This window comes from Echinops telfairi, unplaced genomic scaffold (assembly GCF_000313985.2).
Source record: "Echinops telfairi isolate 266 unplaced genomic scaffold, ASM31398v2 ScPeMD7_15;HRSCAF=58, whole genome shotgun sequence".
Classification (NCBI taxonomy): domain Eukaryota; kingdom Metazoa; phylum Chordata; class Mammalia; order Afrosoricida; family Tenrecidae; genus Echinops; species Echinops telfairi.
Genome location: NW_022103912.1, coordinates 11,815,889 through 11,841,610, shown reverse-complemented (window position 1 = coordinate 11,841,610; position 25,722 = coordinate 11,815,889). Strand labels below are relative to the sequence as shown.

Sequence of the window (25,722 nt, the reverse complement as noted above, 5' to 3'; positions counted from 1 at the left end):
ACACACACACACACACACACACACACACACACACACACACACGCACCTAGAAGCAACCTCACATGTGTAATCAGAACCAGCCATATTTGTCAGCTGCTGACCCCAATCCTTACTGACTTCTGAAAAGGCTGCATTCCCAGAGTGGAGTTGGCGTGAGGTTATGGCGCAGCCTTCAAGGGACTGGTTGGTTGGTCAGGGCTGGGTACTGGGCTGGAGTCAGGAGCCCTGGGACTTAGGTTGGGGCATGACTCCTGGCATGACCTTGGACAAGCTTCCTAATCCTCGGCTCCCATTTTGATTACTTGTATTTACGAAACATACCGTTTCTCCCCACACTCTCCACCCCCATAAAATAACCAAAAAACAAAACTCAGGTCTTGTGCATAGCTTCCTGGGGATTTAGGATACGATGTGCAGAACTCTGCGTGCCTGAGGAAAAAGCTGCTGTGTAAATACAATATATTATTAATAAAACACTTAAAAATAGATCACGCCCTCTGCTAATAATAGCTGCTTTAGGCTGTTAGGCAGCCAAAACGTAGGCCTAGCAGTGCAGAAAGATGCAAGTATTTGAAACAATGCTTCCCTGTTGACTCATGACCAATGAAGCAAAACCACAATAGACTTGACTTTGTCAAATATAGGTGACCTGGAACCGTACCTGAAACAGAAACAATGCAGGTCAACACCTTGCTGGAAACCTAGTTGTCTGAGAATACAAAGGTAGCATGTGCATAGTTTAGCAGCCAAACCTCTTGACTAACAATCAGAAGTAACAGCATCTTGATCAAATAGGGCAACTGATCAGGAGGCTTTAGATGTGTGTCCCTCTCCACAGTACTGACAACTATCCAATCTTCCACATCATGTTTCTGAAAGAGCACATTTTGCCTCTTGCAAGTTTCCCGTGCAGTCAATTTAATCATCCATAAATTTTCCTGTACTGCTAGTTATCATTCCACGTCACCCACATTTTTAAAAACCCAGCTCTAATTTCACTTTGTTGACCTTGGCTGACCTGGTTTAAGCTCATGTGACACCCTGGAGGCAAAGGTGGCTGTTGGGTGTGAATTTGCAACAACACTTAAAAGGTTTGATCTTTGACAAAGGGCCCAGAAATAAAAGCTGTGAAATGGAAAGAGACTGTTGCTTCAACACATGGGGCTGGCAACACTGACTCTCTGTTTGCAGAAGAATAAAACAGGACTCATCAGCCTATGGAGAAAAACGAACTCAAGATGGATCCAAGACCTCACTGTAAATCCCAGAGCTATGAAGACCATCATTGAGAAAATAGGGACAAATTACGGGCCCTATTGCAGGGCATTCACATACTAGCAAATATAATGAAGGAAACACACACACAAGGCAAAATAGATGACTTGGACATACTAAAAATAAGACACTATGTGCATCAAAAGACTTCATCAAAAGAGTAAAAAGAGAGTCCATGGAATGGGGAAAAAATCTTAGCTAAGGGACTCATCTTTAAAATCCATAGAACACCGCCAGAAAACAAAACCCCCAAACAATCCAATTAAAAAGTGTGTAAAGGCATGAACAGAAGATTCACTGAAAATGACATTCAAATGGATAAGAAGCACATGAAAAAGTGTGGGGAGGGGCTTATAACCGTGTTAAACCATTGGGGAAAGTGATAGGGTGCTACCTAAAATACTCAGAATGGAAATCCCATACGATCCAGCAATATCTCTGGCTGGGTCTATACCCTAAAGAAGTAGGAGATATAACATGAACAGACATATGCACTCCCATGTTCATGGGAGCACTGGTCACAACAGCAAGAAGTTGGAAACTGCCCCAAAGCCCATCAGCAGAGGAAAGGGTAAAGAAACACAATGCAATGCTATATGTCATTTGAAAAAGCTGATGAAACTGCGAACACCTCACAGCATAGATGGACCCGGACGACATGATGGTGAACGAAGTTAGTTAATCACAAAAGGACACATAACGTATGAGACGAGTACCATAAGGACAAAACCCCAAGACAAAGATGGGCCTCTCTTCTCAGGTCAGGCCATCAGTTACTCCAGTCTCCCAAGCAACGTGGTGGCATGTCTGCCTACTGCTTAAGATCCATTCATCACACCCTTATTTGTTTATCTTTTTAAAAAAATCATTTTATTGGGGACTCGTACAACTCTTATCACAAACCATACATTCCTCCATTGTGTCAAGCACATGTGTACATTTGTTGCCCTCGTCATTCTCAAAACATTTGCTTTTTCCTTGAGCCCTTGGCATCAGCTCCTCATTTTTTCTATTTGTATATCTTAACAACTATTTGTCCGTCCGATGAGGCTTCACCTCAGCTAGGCTCAGTTTTTTGTTTTTATTTAGTGGGGGAAAGGGCAGGAATAAATAGTGGCTGCCACATAGCATTGTCCCATGGTTATGCCAAATTAATAGACACTGTAATGGTGACAAAGGAGCCCTGGTGGCATTGTGGTGTGGCCGCTAGATTTTATGTCAACTTGCACTTGCTTAGGGTGGAGCCCAACGTGTCTATCAGGTCTCAGCCTGAAGATGCCTCCTAGCAGATATGGCCTCTCTCTCTCTCCCCCCTCTCTCTCTCTTTGCCTTACTACTTGCTGGGACTCTGTGCCTGCCTCTAGGTATGGCCCCATGTGGGCCATCCAACCTTGAGAGCTGTCAGTGCCCTGCCATGTTTCCACTGACCTTGGATCCACTTGACTGCACCCACCAGCTTGTGGTCTTCCTGCATCCCGCTTCACTTTTCTGCATAATCAGCCTACATCCAAGTAAGTCTGAAGAGGGCTCCAGCTAGCATCAGACCCATGGACTTGAGTTACCTAAGTTTTTAACCTGGATAGTTGAACATCCCATATTTTTTAGTCTAAAAAAGCTTCCCAAATATGTATATTTTAAAATAGATACTATTGGCTAGATTAATGAAACTATTCATAGAATTACCAAATGTCTCATTGGGGTTACTTAATTTATTTCTCATCAAGCTGATAATAATGCTGTCTCTAAAGTGGACCGGGGCTTTATATATACTTTAGATGTATGAATGAATTTTAAGCTTGCATTTAATCATTAGCCCTAATCTAAGAATGATTAGTTCTTATGATGTGGCCCTGCTCAATGCTTGCCCTCATGAAGTGTTTACTAAAGATATGGGTGCTATAGCAATGAAATCAGATAGTTCTCAGCTATCAGAGGAATAACGTCTGCGTCTTAAAAGCTGTATCTTAAAATAAGCAGCCATTGAAGTAAGGTGTTAGCTAAGTCCACACGAATGGAGCACACCAGCCCAAGTGATTCAAGGATTATAAATAATAAAACCCAAGATCAGAGGAGGGAATTGTATTAGAGCTTAAATTCTGAGCATCTGGTTTGCAGAAGCCTATGGATGACAGTTGTGTTAGGTCAAGTTGACTAGAGAAACAAATCCAGAGACACTCGTATATGTGTAAGAGAGAGTTTTCTATCATGGAGCAATAGCATATTGAGAAAACATCCCAGCCGAGCCCACATCAAGTGCATAAGTCCAATATTAACACATATGTCCGGTACTAGTCTATAAATTCCTCTTCAGATTCACACAGCACATGTAGTGATGCTGATGCAGGAGGATCACAAGCCAGTGGGTAAAAAGTCTTGTAGATCCAATGCCTGTGGAAGCATCTTGGCATGGGCACAGGTCTCCATTTGGCTCCTCAACAGGAAGGTGAAGCAGAGAGAGAGTGAGTCTTTCATCCAGGGAGGAAGAGAGGAAGTTCCCAGAATCCTCATGAGAAGGCCATGCCCACCAGGAGGCGTCATCACGTTGTGACCTGATTGACAGACAAGACTCCACCCTTTCACTTTTTTATCAAGTTGACATGAAATTATGTAACTACCACAACAGTGAAAGCCTTCCTCAGACCATTGATTGTGGATTATTTCAGATATCATTAGGTCAAAATTTAATGTATTATAATTTATTTTCCCTTTTGACTCATTTCTAAAATTTGTTCCAGTTTCTATTATCATATGCTTTCACTTGGATCGAGATTTTTCTGTTTTGTTGTTGTCATTGAAGCTTTTTGTATGATTTCTTTGTATAAAATCCAGGATAGGTAAAATAAATCTATAGCGACACTAACTAGATTAATATTTCCTTTGGGTTATGGCAGGGGAAGTTGGGGAAGGGGGTGGGTAGTAGGGAGCTAGTAATAATGAGTGCAAGAATGAAGAAAATGTTCTACAATTAACTGTGATAGTGATTGCACAACTCTTTTCCATAGATTTAAACCGTTGGAAAATGAATTTGGAAAAATAAATAGATAAGAGAACATGAAAATCAGTGTTTAAAACATGTACTCATTTATAAGTTTAATAAGCATATTCATAGATATAGTATCTGTCTTGGAAAAAGTACAGCCTGAATGCTTCTTGATCTAGCAAGGACACCAAGACATTGTCTCGCCTACCATGTTATCAGACAGACAGTCCCTGGAGAAGGACACCATGCACGGTAAAGTAGAAGAGCAGCAAATGAGAGGAAGCCCCTCAATGAGACGGTGGACACAGTGGCAGCAACAACGGGCTCAAACATAAGAACAGTCTTGAGGATGGAGCAGGACCAGGCAGTGTTTTATTCTGTGGTACGTAGGGTCACTATGGGTCAGAACTGACTTGAAGCCACCTGACAATAAGAATTCAGCGATTCACAACTCATTCCTTTCTTCTCCCTCTCTGGGTTGTAGAAACCCAAGTCCGGTGCCATTGAGTGAGTTCCAACTCACAGTGACCCAGGTGTGTGGTGTTGTACAGGATCTTCAGTGACTGGTTTTTTGGAAGCAGATTGCCCTTGGAAGGATTTGTGGCAAGACACCCCTCGGTAGTGTCAAGCCTCCAACCTTTGATTAGTAGTCAAAAGCCCCAGCTGTTTGCACCAGCCTGCAAATTCCATGTTGTAAAAGGGCTGCATTTGTTGTTTGTTTCCATTTAGCTCGACCCTATAGCTTTTCCTTCTTTACATTTGTATCTTGGAAAGAATAAAAACTACAAATAGAATGGGGGTTAGATACATCCTGGGTTACCTCCAAGCTGCCTTGCCTATTCCTTTGATTTGGGTTTATGATATTGGAGTACTGTGACTTTCCACGGGTATGCTCCATGCCTAGAGCCGAGGTTCCCCTTCAAACCGATGTGGAGAGTTTAGAGCAATGCTATTAATCCAGGTGGAGAGTGAGCGCTGTGTTTATTTGCTTTTGGATTACAGGATGATCTCGCCTGGCTGTGTGCTCACCTCCACGGTGATTAATGAGGGAGGGTAATGCTATCATTGGGTTGAGTCCTCCCAGCTCAGGTGGGCAGGGAGCTCGGGGAGAGGGCTGAGCCATCGACCAGATGATGGGGACTCCAGGCTGAGACGGGGTGACCGAGAGCTGTCTCCAGTCTGTCATTTCTTTTTCCATGTTCCTCTGTCCCTTGTCAGCAGTCAGCCTTTTGGCCCATATGTTGTTCATGCTTACCATTGCTTCCTTAGGGTTCCCTTCATTGTCCATCTCTCCTGCTTCTGTTCTTGCCACAGACTTCCCTTTCTCTCCAGCCCATCCTTGCCCTCGGGCACCTAGCTGCACCCAGCACCTCATCCAGAATGTGCCCCTGCTCACCTCCTGCGACTGTATTTTAGTTGACCTCATTCTTCCTCCGGTTCCCTCACTTCCCTTTATAGACTCACCCTCTCTTGCCATAAATAGTCTACCTTTCCTCAGCATCAGATCACTTCTCCTTTTCATCTTTGCAAAAATCCAAAGGTGCTTATCATGCCTTGACATCCTGTATGGTACAGTTAACACCCTCAGCGGCTAACTGGAAGGTTTAGAGATTAGAGTCTACACAGATAACAGATGTGCTTTAGGAGCCCTAGCGGCGTAGCGGTTACAAGTTGGGTTGTGATCTTGAAAGGTTAGCAGTTCAAAACCACCAGCCACTCCTTAGGAGAAAGACAGGGCTTTCTACTCCAGGGAACTGCTAGTCTTGGAAACTCACAGAGAGAGTTCTACCCTGTCCCATAGGGTCGCTGTGAGTCAGCATTGACTTGACGGCATTGGTTTTTATTTTAGATGTGCCTCGGAATAAAGGTCTGGCAATCTAGTTACAAACAAACCATTTGGAAACTGTGGAACACAGCTCTACTCTGATACATATGGATGAATCAGCAGCTAACTGAGTGTGTTTTCTGGCTTATCCCGTCAGATCAGAAGGAGACATCAGAGCAGGTTTATCTTTGCCTGTGTCTAAGCTAACTCTAGTGGGTTACCTCTGCTATCTTGTGCTTTCCTTACTTCATGTTCAGGTGCCCTTGGTGTTGTTGTGGTTAGGTGCCATCGAGTCCGTTCCAACTCACATCCTTGCTGTGCACCACAGCATGAAACCCTGCCCAGTCCTGCACCACCCTCACCAGGGTTCTTCTCGCGAGTCTGTCAATGCAGCCACTGTGTCCGTCCATCTTTTGGAGGGTCTTGTTAGATCTCTCTGGGGCTAGATATACCTCGGTCCTTGGCTCTGCGCGAGAAAGAATTCATGCCGAAGCCTGGTTTGTGATCCAAGTGAGTTTTCTGAGTGTTAGAAGTTTCAGGTTTACATGGGCACCCGTAGGGCTCCTCCCGAACATACAGCTTGCCTGGAAGCTGCTTGCAGAGTCATGCAAGATCTCCCGGTTGACTGCGGGCTCCTCCCTTTTCAATGTTTTTGTGGGGAGGCGTGGTGGACGACCCCTGGTCGACCCCATTGGCTGAATTGAATTCACTTGGCCTAGGTGGGCCAATCCAGGTGTAGCGCCCTCCCTGGCCTAGGTGGGCCAATCCAGGTGCAGCGCCCTCCCATGCCTACCCAGTAGGGAAACCTGAACCTCTGAGCATGTACAGTGTGCCACTCCTTTGTTTCCATAGCTTGGACCATTGGGCCTGCCTTAAATGGACGTCCCAGCCCTACGCTAGCCTACTTAACATTCGCCCGCTTTTTCGCTGCCCTCCTACTTTACCAAGCACAGTTGTTCCCATTTGACAACAAGTGGTAAAGCTGGGGTGTCTCAGGCCAAAGCTTCCATGCTTGACTTCACACCCTTCTACTGGAGGAGGGGTGGGGTGCCAGGTGCTGCCAGGCAGGGTTACCGATTTCATACCCTGAAGACCCTTCCCATGGGCTGCTGTGAGGTTGTGTAGAATGATGAGCCTGCTTCCCATGAGGTTGGCTTCGGTGATACAACTCCAAGAACGGCTCGCTGACAGCCATAAGACATGATCACTTGGGGAGTGTGGCCAATAATGACCGTATCCCAGTGCCCTGGCTGGGTCACAGTCGCTGCCATTGTGTCAGCTCTTCAGCAAGGTGGCGTCCTCTCAGCTGAGAGTCTCAATGTTTGCTTCTTTGCAGAGCCTGTGTCATCCTGGGGGTGATCTTCCTTCTGTCGTCCATCTGTATAGTGGTCAAAGCTATCCACGACCTTTCCACAAGGCTGCTCCCAGAAGTGGTAAGGTCCTGATCCTTCGGTCATCATTTCTCTCAGTGGCACGGCCCCTGCACTGCCTCCCGTGACGGGTTTGCTGCGGGGAGCTGCACAGGTTGCAAGAGAATGTTCTACATCCGGGGGCGTGGGGAGGGCTGTAGAAGAATTCCTTTCAGGAATGCCTGTGACTTGGCAGACAGATGCTCTGGGCAAGATGAAAACATTCCAAAAATACAATAGGTCTTGAGAAAGTTCATTAAAAAATCCCCACTATCTTTTCATTCTAAATTTCCCACTAACTCTTTGAAGCCCCCATGTAGTGAACTAATTATGGGTTCTGTGTCCCTTCTTGGGTTCCCAAACTTATTTGACTTATGACCACCTGCCCAACCCCCAATCTCCATTTTTCAGGGAAAAAAAAAAATTCCTCCATTGCCTCCCTAAAAATGAAAAACTTTTGTACGATAGCAATAGCCCATAATCTAAAATAAAATGTGGGAGCCTGCTTTTGTGGCCTCTCTGGATCCTCCCAGTGCCCACTGTGGCAAACACTCCCTTAGGGCTTTCGACTATTTTTAACACCCGTTATCTGTTAAGATCAACATTGTTGTTTTTATATGACACATTGAATTCTTTGCATTTGTGGATCTGTGTCCATTTCGTGATTGTTGTGTGATAAGAATGAGATTTTCCCCTTTGCCCTTCATTCAGTTCAACACAGACATCTACGCGACACTGAAATTTGGATGCAGAGACTCGAGGACACAATTACATAATAAAATGTTTGTCTGTCTTGTGCCCTGCGTGAGAGTCATTACCCACAAGCTGATTCTATCTGTCTCCACTCTCCCCCTTAAGAATGTCAGAGGAGAATGATTTCAACAACGCTCCATAGGCAGTCTTCACAGAAAGCAGCTGATTTGGTTATCCAAAGGTGAAGGGGCCACCCTTACAATGAATTCTTCTATGTAGAAGCTGCACAGTGTTTTAAATGCAAAAGATAGCCTCTTCTCTTAGATGTGTTTTCATTTGAGCTTGTGGTTCCCTGCAGGAACCCTGGTGGAGTGGGGTGGGTATTAGTTCCAGGCCACCAGCTGCTAGGTCATCAGTTCAAACCCACCAGCTACAATGCGGGAGAAAGAGGAGGCTGCCTGTGTCCATGAAGTTGTACAGTTTCAAAAACTCTAGGGAGCTGTTCTACTCCTGGGAGCCAGATGAGACTTTCTCCTGCCGCGGAGAGCTGCAGTCAGTCTCGGAAACCCACGGGAGCAGTTCTACCCTGTCTCCTAGGATCAGTAAGCTTAGGAATCCACGTGAAGGGAGGCGGCTGCTCCACCGGGTAGGAATGCCATGTGGAACTCAGACAGCCTGGGGGAATCTTACAAGTTTGTAAGAGAAAGAGAAACCTAGATGTATAACATGAAGTCAACTGTGGGGGGGAAAGGCCAGCCCCTCACAACGAATCGTGGGTTGAATAGGTGCAATTTTTGGTTGCGATATATAAAGATTACAATCAAGTCAGAGAGCATGAGAGAGACAGGAGTGAAATAAAGAAGTCAGCCACATTCCACGGTAGCATGCCCACCTCCTGGATGACCATGAGCTTACCAGCCAGGTCCGCACACAGCATGGGCCGAGGTGAGTTGGGGCGGAGACCCCATTTATTGCTAACCAAGGCTTATATCTATTTAAGGGGGTGTGATTACAGGTAACCACACGTCATAGGAAGGGGCTGTACAAAAGTATGACAGGAAGCGGATGAGCTAGGGGTGTACATGTGACAAGATGGGCGGACCTTAGATTCATGATGGTGGCCTAACCTTGGTCACCCTTGAGTGGGTTAGACCTCCCTGGGCTCTCCTTCAGGGAAACAATTTACTACTATCCTTATCAGAAGGGAGTGGGCCCTACTTGTTGTGGGATAGACAGTGGTGACTGCTTGCTCTAAATGGCTGATGACCTTAAGGGAGAATAACCCCTGACTTACTTCTGTTGACCTCCACGTGTATAGTCATTCACCATGTGTAGCAAGCAGCCAAGTTTGCGGTGTATTTGGGAAAGACAAATTGGGAGAAATCTTTCTGTTTCCCATAGTAAATTAGCACTGCATTCAGAATGTAATACCATTCTGGTTGGGGCCAAGTGATGGACACTTCTGCTGCTCCTGGCCTGGGCTGCAAGTTTGAGCCTTCTGGTGGCAATTGGCTGTGGCTTAGTGGTTACATGGCAGGCTGCTTACCTAAAAGTCAATAGTTCAAAACCACGAGCTGCAACTTGAGAGACAGGGCATTCTACTCCCATAATGATTGACAGCCTCTAAAGCCCACTGGGGCAGTTCACTGTGCCCTCAGATAAACCAAACTCACTGCCATTGAGTCAACGCTGACTCCTATTCGTCCCTATGGATTGCCCAGACTGCAACTGTTGATGGGAGGAGAAAGCCCAGTCTTGCACCTATGGAGCTGTCGGTAGCTTAGAACTGCCAACCATGCAGATCGCAGCCCAACCCGTAACCACTGCGCCACCGGGGGTCATTATGAGATAGAATCACCTGAGTGGTAGCGAGTGAGAGTGAGTGAGGGTGTGGCTTTGTCTCTTGGCTGGAATCAGACTGCGGGCTTATCCTTCTGTTAGAAACCAGGCTAAGTGAAACCAGGCTTTCAGTCTCTGGACAGAACCAGGTCTGGACAGAACCAGGGAGATGGGTTGTCATGGCCTCCATGTCCTGGTTTCCTTCATGCTGGTCCCCAATGAAAGCTTCTTGTCCGGGATTCCCGTGGAATCCTGACAGTGCATCCTGTGGGGAGGAGCACTTTGGGATGACCCAGCCCTGCCCTGCCTGGCAGCTTCTGCGCTTGTGTCTGTGGCACAATTCAGAACAGTTGCCGGAATAGATGAGTTTTGAATAAGAAAACTGTAAAGTTAGAAACTTCCCATTCCTGAAAGTGGCTGGCTGTGAGCCTTGGGTATATTGCCTGCCCTTCTGTGTTTGGGTGGAGAAATCAGTCTGTGTAGGGCTGAGGCGGGGTGATCATGGAATGTGAACCTGCTGCCAGGGCTTAAGCCAGTTTTCTCACAAGGTGCATGTGGTCTCCTTGGATTACTAATAAACTCTCCAAAGGAGCCTTTTCTGACTCTGTATGTGAGCTGAAAGGTGGGCGCTTCAGACGTCTCATCCACGCCTTGGGAAAAAGAGGAGACAGCATGTATTTCTTTAAAGGTGAGAGCCTTGGAAACCCTACGGAGCAGTTCTGCTCAAGTCTATAGAGTCACCGTAAGTTCGAATCCACTGGGCAGGAGTGGTTTGTATTAATAGGAGTTACTGTCTGAAGTCAGGGGGGCACCAGGGGCAGGTGTTTTGCCTTATGGCTGTGGATTGTTCCAGAAGAGCATTACTCCCTTCCAGCCGCACACTTGTTACGAAGTCAGGGTGCAGTCAGGGTGTCGTATAGCACCGAGGAAACATATAACTTTCCTCTAGTTCAGTGGTTCTCAACCTTCCTAATGCTGCAACCCTTTAATACAGTTCCTCATGTTGTGGTGACCCCCCACCCATAAAATTATTTTCATTGTTGCTTCATCACTGTAATTTTGCTACTGTTATGAATCGGGTGACCATGTGAAAGGCTCATTTGACCCTCAAAGGAGTCACAGCCCACAGGTTGAGAACCGCTGCTCTAATTCTTTAATGCTTCCTCCCACCCACCCCCCACTATCATGATCTCAGTTCTACCTTACAAATCAGACTAGACCAGAGCATGAACGCAGGTACAGATAAAAACTGGAAACACAGGAAATCCAGGACAGATAAACCCCTCAGGACCAATATTGGGAGTAGCCATACCAGGAGGGGAAAGGAAAGGTGGGGGGAGAAAGAGGGAACCAATCGCAATGATCTACTTATAACCCCCTCCCAGGGGTATAGACAACAGAAAAAGACAAGTGGGTAAATGCAGACATCAGTCAGTGTAAGGGATGAAAAATTTTTTTATAAATTATCAGTGGCTCATGAGGAAGGGAGGCGAGGAGAGGGGAAAAATGAGAGGCTGATAACAAGGGCTCAAGTAGAAAGAAAATGTTTTAAAAATGATGATGGCAACAAATGTGCAAATGTGCTTGACACAATGGATGGATGGATGGATTGTGATGAGTTCTATGAACCCCCAATGAAATGATTTATTAAAAAAATAAAGGGGCTGTGGTGAGGATGTAGGAGGATGCTTACAGAGGTTGTCAGCTGACTGGTGCCAGAGCCTGGATTTGAACTTTTGTCTTTCTAGCCCAGGGCCTGTATGACCATGGTGTTTGAGACCTGGCTACCCTGTCTCGTGTCTCCTGTCTGGAAGGGTGTGTTGTCACAAGCCCTGGGAAGTGTGTGTGTGTGTGTGTGTGTGTGTGTGTGTGTGTGTGTGTAGCCCATTCTTGCCACCACCACCACCACCACCCCTTACTACCCAGGCCCTCTGAGCTCTCGGCTACCCACCAAGATGTGCTGTCCACTCATGGAAAAGCCCTCCGGCAGGTGAATGAAGCAGCCGTGGGAAATGCAGCAGGACAGTGTGGAATACAGGGTCATGGGAGGGAAGCCTTTTTAGGGCACCTGCTCAGCATGATGGGAGGGAAATGAGCTTGGTAGACAGACCTGCTACAGGAGTGACTTGTCCCTCTTATCGCCTCCTTGCCTCACCTTTGACAAGTCACCTACCCTGTTTCCCCAAAACTAAGACAGTGTCTGATATTAATTTTTGCTCCCAAAGATGCTCTGGGTTTTATTTTCAGGGGATGTCTTATTTTTCCATGAAGAAGAATACGGTACACATTTATGGTTTGTTTGATTATTTTATTAAAAGAGATCTCGCACTTGCTGTTTGCTCTGGCTGTGCTGCGGCCAACAGTGAGCTGCGTGGAGGCTCCCACCTCTACAATCCAGAGTCCAGAGTTACGGTAGCTTCGGGGGGCCTTATTTTCAGGGAGGTCTTATTTTCGGGGGTGCCTTATATTTCAGCGAGAGGCAAACTTGTAAGTGGGTCTTATTTTCAGGGGATGTCTTACTTTCAGGGAAACAGGGTAGCCTTTCAGATCCCCATCCTCCTTGTTGATAAAAGGCAGGCAATATTCCCCTCACGTGGTTGGGGTAAGGATGGGGTAGGCGATTTCTTCTAAAAGCGAGACTGGCAGCCCACGCCCGTACTGCTTTGGTGGCTTCTGCTTTGGAGGCTCTGGCTGTGGAGGGTTCCGAATGATGAATCAGAGTCCCCCAAGCTTGTGGCCTGAGGTGATTTCAGGTGGGGCTCCTCGTGTTTGCTCTGGCTGTGGGACCAGAGGTGGGGTGAGGGTTTCTCTTCAGCTCCAGTGGCCCTGCCCTGATGCCCTGGAGGGAGACAATGTTGGTCTACTGTAGACTTCAGGCATCAAGCGAAGAAGAAAATGCAGAAGAATGACCGGCAGTGCGTGTCATCTCCCTGTCAGCCTAAGTAAGGTCTTCAGAGGCAAATGCCGCACCGTGGGCTGACTTTCTAAAACAGTGGTTCTCAACCTGTGGGTCATTCGACCCTTTCACGGGGTCGGCTAAGACCATCGGAAAACACATATTTATAGTGGTCTTAGGAACTGAGACACCGCTCCTCTATCCGTCTCCAGGGGGGTTGCCCACATGCAGATACGCCCACATCCGAGTACCCAGCATGAAGACTGTTACCCATGCTACCCCATGCTTCAAGACAAAATTTCATTTATTTGTCATTAGAAATAAATATTTCACAACATGTAATTACATATTGTTTTATGATGAATCACTAGGCTTTAATTATGTTCAATTTATAACAATGAAAATACATCCTGCCTATCAGATATATACATGCTGATTCCTAACAGCAGCAAAATGACAGTGATGAAGTAGCAACGAAAATAATTTTATGGTTGTGGGGGTCACCACCACATGAGGAACTGTGTTAAAGGGTTGCGGCATTTGGATGGTTGAGAACCACTGTTCAGAAGGGTCCCTTTGTGTGGCTGAATGCTCTTGGCAGGGTGGTCTCCGGGTTCAGGTGGTGGGAACTGAAGTGAGGACGGCAGCTTCACACACAGCCCCTTCCTACTGGGGGACCAGCTGTTGGGAGGGAGAAAGCCGAGGCTTTCCACGCCCATGAAGAATTTCCAGTCTCAGAAACCCCCTGGAGCAGTTCGACCCTGTCCCATAGGGCTGTTCAGAATATGAATCAACCATGGCAATGAGTGAGAGGGGAGGAGCTGAGCCTGTAACTATGAGATGACTGCGGGCTGAGATTCTTGATGTTGGGCAAGAGCAAGGGCTTCTATGGAAGTGGGAAGACCCTGTGTTGTTGTTTTCATTCTGGAAGCTTCCGGCGACGACCTCGGAGCTGTTTTTCTCAGCTTGGGTTGGGTAATGTGGCAGGCTCCTCGTGTGCAATAACCTGTAATTCCTGGATCCACCGTTAGCAAGAGACATTTGTCTTCCGAATGTTATGGCGAACATAACGAAATCTAATTAGAGAGTTGTATCAGCTACTAATTCTTAAAACAACCACTGTGCACAGTGAAGATCCTTAACATCTCCTAACCGTCGGTGGTAGTTACATAATGTGGGGTCAATTTGTTAAATAGGTTAGAGGGGTGGAGGCTAGCCTGTCAATCAGGTCACAGCTTGATGTCCCACCTTTGGAGGTGGGATGAAGGTAAATAGCTTACTGGAGACCAGATAAACTCACTCCCTGTGAGACAGTCCTGTTGACAGGCCACATGGACCTATGCTGATGGAGCCAGAGCCCTGGAGTTAGAAGAGCCACGTGGGGACCCCTGCCAGCGCTGAGATGCTTCCACTGCCACTGGATCCACAAGACTTCCCACCTACTGGCCTGTGATCTTCCTGCACTCAGCGTCATTGCATGGCTGAGTGAGTCAGAAGAGGAATTTATGGACTGGTATCGACATTTGGGGTAATATCAGACTTAAGGACTTGAACTGAACTGGGCTGGGATGCTTTCTTAATGTGCAATTGCTTTTGGACATAAAGTTCTCTCTTACACACACAGGAGTGTCTATGAATTTGTTTCTCTAGTCAACCCAGACTGACACACCATCGCGGTCCAGAGAGAGGCAGGAATTCACTGTGTTGCTGTCAGTGGTATCTCTCACTTCTGCTATTTCAGACAGAAAAACTCTATTACTGTATATATTTGTGTACAAGCCGAGTTTTGCAGCACATTTTTAATGCAGCTTTTGTGGTAAAATTAGGTGCCTCGGCTGATAGTCGGATTGGTTTATACTCGAGTATATATAGTACCTCAAAAAGTTGGCCTCTTTGCTAGTCCTAAAACTGAGGCCCTCCCGGGTTCTAGACACAAGAGAACTGAGAACTTAAGAAAGTGGGCTCTTATTGACTGAGTGCATTTAAGGAGACTGGAATCCAGGGATGCACCTGCAGACATCTGGTCAACAAGACTGCCAGGACAGCTGAGGGTGAGGTTGAGAATGCTCTTCCACAAATGGTGGCATCACCACGTTTTCATGAGGAAAACCATGTATATCAACTCTATTAGGAAATTAACTGAAAAACACACCAGAGAGCTCTGTGTAAGACCTAAGACGATACTAAAACTAAAACAACACAAAGAGGGGGAAAAATCTTTGTAGCTTCTAGAGAGTCAAAGATTCTTAGATTTGGCATCCAAAACATAAACAATAAAAGAAAATGCTGATGAATTCTACTCCATTAAAAATAAAAAAGCAGGGGGAGTGGGGAGGGAGGGGAAAAATGAGGAGCTGATGCCAGGGGCTTACGTGGAGAGCAAATGTTTTGAGAATGATGAGGGCAATGAATGTACAAATGTGCTTTACGCAATTGATGTAGGTATGGATTGTGATAAGAGTTGTATGACCCCCCTAATAAAATGAATAAAAAAGAAATAGAATAAAAGCAATTAGGATAGAGATATAAAAATTTTTTTTAAAAAGAAGCAATCTTAGCTTCCCCAAAGACACTATTAAGAAAAAAACAGACAGTACAGCCAACACATACATTAGACCAGCAGTTCACAACCTGTGGGTCGCGACCCCTTTGGGGGTCAAACAACCCTTTCACAGTGGGCACCTGATTCATAATATTAGCAAAATTACAGTTATGAAGTAGCAACAAAAATATTTTTATGGTTGGGGGGTCACCACAACATGAGGAACTGTATTAAAGGGTCGTGGCCTTAGGAAGGTTGAGAACCGCTGCATTAGACAAAGGACTTGTATCCAGAACATGTAAAGACCCGTTGCAGCTTGAGAAAACAAACAACCCAATAAGAAAATGGATCAGAGATTTATAGAACTAATTCTGGAAAGAAGGAAAAACCAAGTCAAAATCAAATGAGAAGAAGCCCTGCAAAAAAAAAAAAAAGAAGCCCTGCATTCTTAGTCTACTGGGAATTTGAGATTAAAATCACCATCAGACATCACTACGTATCTGTCAGAAAGGCTACATTAAAAGCCAAACAAACCCAAACTGTTTGACCACTCTCACACACTGGTAGTGAGAGTCAAACAGTGCATACAACTACTTTGAAAAATAGTTTGGCAGTTCCTTTAAAAACTGAAAACATACATTTATTCCATGCCTTATCCATTCTGTGGCTAGGCATTTCCCCAAGGGAAATGAGAAGGAGCTATCTTAAACACAGAAAGACTCTTCCACACATGACTTTTGGAGTTTTCTTTCTAATAGTCAAAAATCTGAAAACCATTCAAATGCCCATCAGCGGGTGGATGGAAAAACAGATTGTGGTCTATCCATTCAGTGGCACACTACTCAGGAATTAATAATAGTGATTAAAAATACAAATATCATTGCTCTCTGTGATAACATGGGTGAATCTCAAAATAATTAAGCTGGGCAATAGAAGCCAGGCCAAAAGGAGCATTAGATACGGTTCACTGTAAGCATTTTACATACAAAATCATCTATAATCCCTGGAGGCAGAGAGCAGCTGCCTGAGGATGGGGAGAGAAGGGATCCTAAGAGGCACCAAGAAACTCAAAGGGGTGATGGACAGTTGACCTTGCTCCTGGTGAGGGTTTCATAGGTGTAAACTTGTGACACAGCTGATTGAGCTGCACACTTTCTAAATATGTGCAGCTTAAGGACATCTGGAGGCTGAGCTTGGCTACAAACAGCCTCCCACTGATAGGCCAGAGAGGAACTCCACCCGGATTCCTACAGGATAGATATCTGAAATGACTAAGAAGTGAAGTGTTTTCTTGCCTGTCACCCTTACATTCAATATCTGGGGTGTTGACAACACCCCTGAAAAGTTGAATTACAAATAGAGTGGTGAGAAGAAGACCAAGCGTATGACTAAAGGGAGGAAATGTACATAGTCAGCTAAATATAGGCCACTGTCATTAGAAGCAGATAATACGAGGAGCTCTGCTGAAACAGGATTCTGTCATACTTTGCTGGAACACCCTGGAAGCCCCTGCTGGTAGTGGTAGCTCTTGAGTGCAGTAACCGTTTGAAACCTCTGTAAGCAAGGACCATGCATGCTTTCAGGCTATTGCATACAGTACAGTATCAGTTCTTTCTCTGCTCAGATGTCACCTAGGAAATGGCTGCACATGAATTCCTGATTGGGTCTCATTTCCACATTGGGGAAGCCTTGGCTTTCATCACCACAGGATATATCTGTGAACACTCTGAGGTTCTGTTCTGTCTGGTAAGCCTCACTCCATTTTCTACCACAAAAAGCTCCCCCTCAGTGGCTTATTAGACCATCACAGTGTTTCTGAAGCGTCATTAGGCTCACCATCTTTTTTTTTTTTTAAAGATCATTTTATTGGGGGCTCTTAAAGCTCTTATAGCAATCCATACATCACTTGTATCAAGCATATTGGTACAGATGCTGCCATCATTATTTTATAAACATTTACTTTCTATTTGAGCCTTGCTATCAGCTCCTTTTTGGCTCCCTCCTCCCCATCCCACACTCATGACCCCTTCATATATTATAAATAGTTATTATTTTCATATCTTACACCAACCACTGTCTCCCTTCCCTCAAGGTTTCTGTTGTTCGACCCCGGGGAGGGGACAGGGGCTTGTAGTTATGTGTCCATCATTGCCCTTGGGTTCCCACTTTCTCCCCTCCTCTCCCCACCTTCTCCCTACTCTCCTGGTATCCCTACTGCCGTTTCTGTTCCTGACCTGGATTCTGTGTGTTGTGAGCTCTTACCTGTACCTGTGTACATGCTCCGGTCTAGCCTGCAGTGAAGGGCAGGACTGGGGTCATGAGGTGGGGAGTGAAGAAGCCTCATGGAAGTCTCAAGGAACCAAATGAACGTTGTGTGTTTCATCAGTGCTATACTGCACCCTGGTTGACTCATCCCATCCTGGTGACCCTTCTGTGAGGGGATGTCCCATTTTCTACAGATTAACTTGGGGTCCCTGCTTTGACCCCCCTCATTCTCAACAATATGGTTTTTTGTTTGTTTGGTTGGTTGTTTAATTGGGTCTTCTGATGCCTGTTACCTGATCCTGTCGACACCTCATGATCACACAAGCTGGTATGCTTCTTCCATATGGACTTGTTGCTTCTCTGCTAGATGACCTAAAGGCTTGTTTAACTTCAAGCCTTTAAGACCCCAGATGCTGTAACTTTTGATAGCTGGACACCATCAGCTTTCTTCACCACATTTACTTGTGCACCCATTTTGTCTTCAGGGATCGTGTTGGGAGAGTGAGCATCAAACAATGCCAGGTTGTTAGAACAAAGTGTTCTTGGGTTGAGACAAAGCTTGAGTGGAGGCCCAACGTCCATCCACTACCTCAATGTGTTGCCATATAAATATATGTACATATGCCAATACCTCTTTTTTATGAATTAATAATTACATATGTACACCTCTACCTATAGCTTTGGTTCCTAGATCATTCTCAGTTTCCTTTTGCCTTCCTCTTGCCCCACCATCACTCTCACCCATCTTCTTCCCCTTAGTAATTCCTCTCAGCTAGATTGCTGTTGCTCCAACATTCTATTGGTCAATATTTTACTAAGGATTTTGCATCTATGTTCATTAGAGATAACGGTCTCTCGTTCTTGATTCCTGTGTGGTCCTTGTGCTGTTTGGGTACCAAAGTTACCCTGGTTTCATAGAATGAGTTTGGGACTTTGCCGTCATTTTCTATGCTCTGCAATAATTTGTAGAGGATCATTGTCAACTTTTCCCTGAATGGTTGAATTCTCCTGTGAAGTTGACTGGTCCGGGAGCTTTTTTCATTGGTAGTTTCTTGATAACCATATCTATTTCTCCTTTTGCTGCGGGTCTGTTGAGTTGCTTGACCTCTATCTGGGATAATCTAGAGAGTGATTGTTTTCCCAAGTATTTTCCCATGTCTTCCATATTGTTGAATTCATTAGAGTATAGACTTTCATAGTACTTTGTGATTATACTTCAAATCTAGTTGGAGTCTGTTGTGATTGCCCCGGTTTCATCCCTCATCCTGGCTATTGATGTTTGCTCCTTCCATTCCTTGGCTAGGCTTGCCAGTGGTCTGTAGACTTCTGCTGATTCTTTCAAAGAACCAGTTTTTGCGGCATTGACTCTTGTGCATAGTCTCTTGTCTTCCCACTGATTTAACTCTGCCCTGATTTTTATTATTGCTTTGCTTTTGCTATTGGAAAGGGTGTTCTGTTGACTCTGTTCTAGTTGCTGGAGGTTTTGTGATAGTGTATCAGTCATAAGTCTCTCTTCTTTTTTCATATATGCATTTATTGCTATCAAACATACTCTAATAACTTCTTTTGCTGTATCCCATAGGTTTGGGTACATTGTATTCTCATATGCATTAGTTTCTAGAAACTTCCTAATGTCTTCTCTAATCTGGGCCAGGACCCATGCATGTCGCAGATCATTATTCATCCTCCAGTTGTTTACCTTTGTTGTTCTGGTCGTTCTTTTATTTATCTCCAGCTTTATGGCGTCTGGTCTGAGAGGCACATCTGAATAACTTATGTGTGTTTGAATTTACTCAGGATTGTCTTGTGTCCCAGCATGTGGTCTATTTTAGAAAATGAGCTATTTGTACTTGAAAAGAATGTGAATTTTTTTTGCATTTGTATCTAAAGCTCTATAAATGTCTATCAGGTCCAGTTGTCTACTTATAGTTTTTAGCTCTATAGCCTCCTTGCTGAGCTTCTTTCCCAGTGATCTTTTTCTGATAGTGTATTAAAGTCACTTACTATGATTGTTGAATCTGTGATTTCTCTTTACATCTTTTGAATAGTTTGATGAATTCCGTGGGTCTCTCATTAGGCACATATATATTTCTTATGCTCCCGGGTTCCTTGTCTACCAATCCTTTGAGCATTATATAGTGCCTCTCCTCGACTCTTGTGATGGTTTGCACCTAGAGATCAATTTTGTCGAAGATTAGGATTGCAACCCTGCTCTTTTTAAGTTGCCACTTGGCTGGTATATTTTCCCTCAGCCTAGTGTTGTATGGTGTATTCTTGGAGTTGTTCCATGTCCTGGAAGACTCTTGTCATCTATCTTAGTAGATAGTTTGGCAGGGTAGAGGATTCTCTGGTTGGATTTTTTTTTGTTTGTTTTGTTTTCCTTTTGGCTTTTAGAAGATGTTAATCCACTCTCTCCTTCTCTTCATGGTATCTGATGATAGGTTTGAACATATTCTTACCTGAGCACCATTGTATGTGACCCCCTTTTATCTATTGCTGCACTTAAAAGTCTCTCTTTATCCTCAAAGTTGGATAATTTAATTATTATGTGCCTTGGTGTATTAGTCTGGGCACATTAGAGAAACAAATCCACAGAAACTAATGTATAAGAGTTTTATATAATGGGTAAGTGCACATCAAGAAAACATCCCAACCCAGTGCTGCCCAAGCCCACAAGTCCAATACTAACCCATATGTCCAACACCAATCCACAAAGTCCTCTGTCTCACAAAACAAGCATTATGATGGTGACTGCAGGAGGAAAGCCGAATCAGTGCACATGTAAGCATCTCAGCACTGGCAGGAGTCTCCCAATGGGTGCTCCAGCACCCAGGGCTGCATTGGGGTAGGCACATGCGGCTTCTCCTTAGGGATGTCTTGTAGGATGTGAGCCTTGGCAGCTGAAACTTGGAACTGGCTAAGGCAGCTGCACCCTGGTCTGACCATCAGAAAGCAAGAGACCTGAGTACTAGAACGGTTAGGCTCACCAAGCCATTTAACCCTCTGCTCTTCAATTAACCCCACATGTGTGTATTGGCCAGGTTGGCACAATTAACTACATCAATCCACCCCTTGCCAACTTGTCACATGTAGATAATTCTTTAGACTCACAATTACAATTAAGTAACACCTACCTTAATCCTATAATCCTGTGAATATGTAACCCCACCTATGAACGTTTGTAAGCCAACCACTTCATGCCATTATCCCCCAATTTGGGGCATCCAATTTCTATACTGTCCACTTACAACAACCCAGTGCTCTGAGGAGACAATCATGTTTTTCAACACGAAGAATCTTCATTCCAGTTGGAACCTTGTGAAGTCCTCATCCATAACAAAGTCAAATCAGGACAGGCCATCAATAAAGTCAGCAACAGTATGCACCAGTTCACAGGCTCAAAAATCTCCATCTGGTCAACTCAATGTGGGCTGCCTCACTCAGCCTTCACAGGTTGCCCATTGGTCACCTTGCCTTAAGACCATGGGCTCTCACTGAAAGTCAACAAGCCTAGCCCCCTTGTGCTAGATCATGAACTTTAGACCAGTCAACTCGCTCTCATTTTCTTCTTTTTTTCCCTGTAAACCAAGTCCATAGGTGTCAGTGGCCAAACTCAACCCAACTTTTTTTGCTGCATTTCTCCCACTTCCACTCAACAAGTAGATCCAGGTGGTCACCTAGCAAGCATTTCAGTCTGCTCACAGGCTCTCTTTAACGTTCAGTCCCAGAGAGGAGTTTTCTTCATGGTTCCACATTTTTTCCAGTTTATGACAAAGGCTAATGGTTCCTGAGTACTCTAAACCATTGGGTGGGGCATATCTTTTCAAAGCTTTCTTTGCAGGCATGGCCTAAACCCATCAAAAGATCAAATGTTAATGGCTGAAAGCAAGTGGGCTTACAAACTTCATATTTTCATACTTCCCATATTTTCCCAGAAAACAACTGAGCAAAGAGTGTGACTTTATCTGACCTCTGGCTAGACCAAGAAGAAAAACTACCATGAGGGAGGCATCAAACAAACATCTACTCTCCATCTTATGATTTGTTTCTCCAGTACCCCACTCCCAAGGTACCATAATGTGTTAGTCTGGGCACATTAGAGAAACAAATCCACAGAAACTAATGTATAAGAGTTTTATATAACAGGCAAGTGCACATCAAGAAAACATCCCAACCCAGTGCTGCCCAAGCCCACAAGTCCAACATTAACCCATAAGTCCAACACCAATCCACAAAGTCCTCCTCCATCTTACAAAACAAACACTATGATGGCGACTGCAGGAGGAAAGCCGAATCAGTGCACATATAAGCATCTCAGCACTGGCAGGGGTCTCCCAATGGGTGCTCCAGCACCCAGGGCTGCATTGGGGAAGGTCCATGCGGCTTCTTCTTAGGGATGTCTTGCAGGATGTGAACCTTGCCAGCTGAAGCTGGGAACTGGCTAAGGCAGCTGCACCCTGGTCCGACCATCAGAAAGCAAGAGACCCAAGAACTCGAAAGGCGAGGTTCACTGAGCCATTTATCCCTATGCTCTTCAATTAACCCGACATTTGTTTATCGGCCAGGTTGGCACAATTAACTACCTCACTTGGTGAGTTCTTCCTGGGGTTTAGGCTAATTGGTGCCCTCTCTGCTTCCTGTATGAGTGTCTGAATCTCATTAATTAAGGTGGGGTAGTTTGCTTCCAGAAATTTCCTCGCTAATTTAGCTGTTGACTTCTTCATTGTGTCCTGTTCTGGAAGACAATTTACTCAAATATTGTTCCTATTCATAGCATCTGTCATTGATCTCAGGTTTTCTTCCAACTGATTATCTTGTTTGACTGTCTTTCCGTTTGTTGAAGTCTGCCTGATTGTCCTCAAGATTGCTGGTACGAATGTCCACCTTTTTGAGTCTGTTGGTGAGGTCTGTGATCTTGTGTTTTGCTTCTGTTACCTCATCCATTAGTTCTTGTATTGCCTTTGGTGCATGGACTTCATCCCCTTGATCGTGGACTTCATCTTCTCTATCATTGCATCCTCATTCTTCATTTCTTCCCCCATATATGCTAAGCAGGATTCTTAAGATTTCTTTTTGTGGGAGATCAACATCTGATTCTTCTTTGATCATCATTAGGTTTGTGACTTCCTCCACTGTTGCATTTTTTTTCTTGCTTGCTTTCTTGTTGAGGGTGTTTAGGCATGTCCCTCTTTGCATGTCATTTTGGAAGAACTGTATACCATGTTTCTGGGTGGCCAAGGGGCCCTGAGCTCTTTCTCTGTGTGACTGGTAAGAGTGTTTTTGAGGACTACCTATGGCCTACTATGGAGGTGGTTCAACCTGCTATGTAGGGAGGGTGCTGAGGTGATTCAGTGGCTGGTGGATGGAAGGGAGCTCAGAGTCTGGGCGGAGGCAGGTGACTGTAGGTATGCCACTGGCCAGTTGGGACAGAACTTCAGCACAGGCACAGGCCTGTTCTGAACTGTCTCGCCGCAGTTTGCAGCCTTGTAAAGACTTTCAGTGGAGCCCCAAACTGGTAGATCCAGTTTTTTACTTGGGCTGTGGCTATCAGAACCCGTTGGCTTTTCCGATTTGGTTATGTTAAAATCCTAGGCTGTATATGGAGATTAGATTTTTGGCTATCTTGTTATGTTAATGCTATGGACAGAGTTCTGGCAACTTACATTCAAAGTTACACAGAGGATTACAGCCTGGAATTGAACGTGTTATTTTTTTTTTCCTTTTTATAATAGGCTTGTGGGGTACCCTGGTATCAGGGCTGTGCTGTGCTGTCCCCAGAGAAGGGGGACCAGATTAGTGGAATGGGTTTTGGGCTGACTGGATCTGAGTTCTCCCCCAGCTGCACTCCAGTGTCACTCTATCCTATACAGCACTGCCAGTTGTGCTCTGAGAACTGTATTCTTTCACAGGTAAATATTCCAGTGGCTCTTCAATTGCTGCAAATTATTGTCTAATTATCAATCGTTACCCACACTGGCAGGTGTGGAGCTGGGGAGAGGCAGAAAGGAAATGGACAATGTAATCACTCCTGGCTGGGGAGGGGAGCTGCAAAGCCCTAGACTGCAGGTGCAGGGCGATAGCAGAGAGGGGAACTCTGGTGTGAGGTCTTGTGGCTATTTCTTAGAGACGCTCTGTAAGCCTGGGATTATGACCATGTTTAGACAACAGCCTGGGGAAATTTCTGCTCCCAGCGGGTCTCGTATCTTGGGTGCAGGAAGTGGTGGCAGATGCTGTTCATGCTGGACCTGGAGAGGGGTTCAAGGAGCCGGCAGGCAGACACGGTGAACTTAGAGCATTTCAGCGAGTTCTTGAATGGCTTGGTGGGTGAAAATCACAGGGGTATGTTTGAACCAGACCCTATTACACTGAATCTATTTTTAGCACCAAGCACCCCAGTATTGGCCTCTTTACCTCTTAATTTTCTGGACTAACAGCAGGAATGCCGGGCCGGTGATTCTACCTGGATGCCATCTAGACTCCCACCTTTCGCACCATCATTTTGTAATATCAGAAATGGATCTTCAGATTCCAAAAGCTAAAATGGTTTCCTCCAAACCACAATATCAGTATGTCCAAGACGTGTGACGAATGGAGTCAAGTCTCTCAACAAAGGGGTGAGGGCTCTTTTTGTTCCTTGACTTGCATCTTGGAAAATGTCACAGAAACTTGGGCATCTGAAAATCAGCCTTCAAGGAAAAGCTAATTTAACTCTGTTTCCTGATGGAGGAAGTACAGCCCAGAGAGACTCAGTCTCAGGAGATCCTGAATAAACTCCAGGACTCAGGTTTCTCCACATGCTACTGAATGACACTGACCGTGACAGACCCTGTGATATTGGCCTGTGGCCTTGAAGACTCTGACAGTATCAACTGGTACTGTGAAAACCTCTCTTAAGAGACTGCTGGGTTAGGCTAACCAAGGAGGGAGAGAAGGAAGCATGTTCATTCCTTCCCACCCCCTTTCCAGCCCACTCCAGGGCCCTGTGTGTATTTAGAATGCTACTACTCTGCATGTATGGATCTTTAAGTGTCTGAGTAACCAATGGAAACTAACACAACAATGTTTATCATGGGACTGTCCTTTTTTTTTAGTTTTTGTTTTGATTTCAGTGCTTATCAAAGATAGGTATTGTTGGATCAAGGTAGAATTCTTGACTATTCTTATGCATCTACCCTTGACCTTGAAGAATGCTTTCATCTCTTGGTGCTTGGTTTTTCCCTCTGGAAACCAACACAGCACTTTGTTCCCTCGTGTGAGGTTTTTGTTTTGTTTTTTAAATCATTTTATTGGGGGTTCTTATAACATTCCATACATCAGTTGTATCAAGCATATTTGTACATATGTCGCCATCATCATTTTCTAAACATTTATTTTCTATTTGAGCCCTTGGTATCGTGTAAGGTTTTGAGAGCACTTTCTATATTCAAAGAAAGTTTTAAAAAAAAATTTCCCAAGAGGTGTTTATTTAATCATCTACAGAAAATGTGTTTTCCAATCGCTTTTCTTAAGTATAATGTGAATAGCATGCATAAAATGTCTGGGTTTTGTTGTTTTGTTTTTATTTGCGGAATGAAAGGAATCATTGAATCCTTCTGTATCTCCCCAGTGTGGTTAAAAACAAACATCAGGATGGGGTTCCTCCAATGATGGCCTAGCCCACTGTGCTCCATACACTTTTAATGGCTGATTTTTTTTTCCTAAGGGAAAATGCTAGGGCTTCCTTAAGAGGTGCCTGTAAGTAGACTCAAACCTCCAGACATTCAGTCTAGTGCCTTAATGATGTGATATGCACCACCAACCCTCTCGTAATGAGAACTCCTTTTAGTCCCACCTGATATCATGAACAATGCTGTTAATTTGGAATATTTTATCTATCCGCTGTTGTACTTGTTGTTATTGCTGTAGGTGTTGTGTTAGTCTGGGTAGACTAGAGAAACAAATCCATGGACACACATATGTGTATAAGAAAGAGATTTATGTACAAGAGCAATTGAACAT

The 25,722-nt window shown here is 44.8% G+C and overlaps 1 protein-coding gene across 1 annotated transcript in view; it reads left to right on the top strand.

Moving 5' to 3' along the window:
- The window catches only part of TMEM163 (transmembrane protein 163), a 255,429-nt gene that overhangs the window by 202,858 nt on the left and 26,849 nt on the right, over nt 1-25,722 (top strand). Inside the window, exon 5 of the mRNA XM_013007047.2 lies at nt 7,417-7,513. Within this exon, the coding sequence (XP_012862501.1) occupies nt 7,417-7,513 (97 nt within the window). The remainder of the gene's footprint in view (nt 1-7,416; nt 7,514-25,722) is intronic.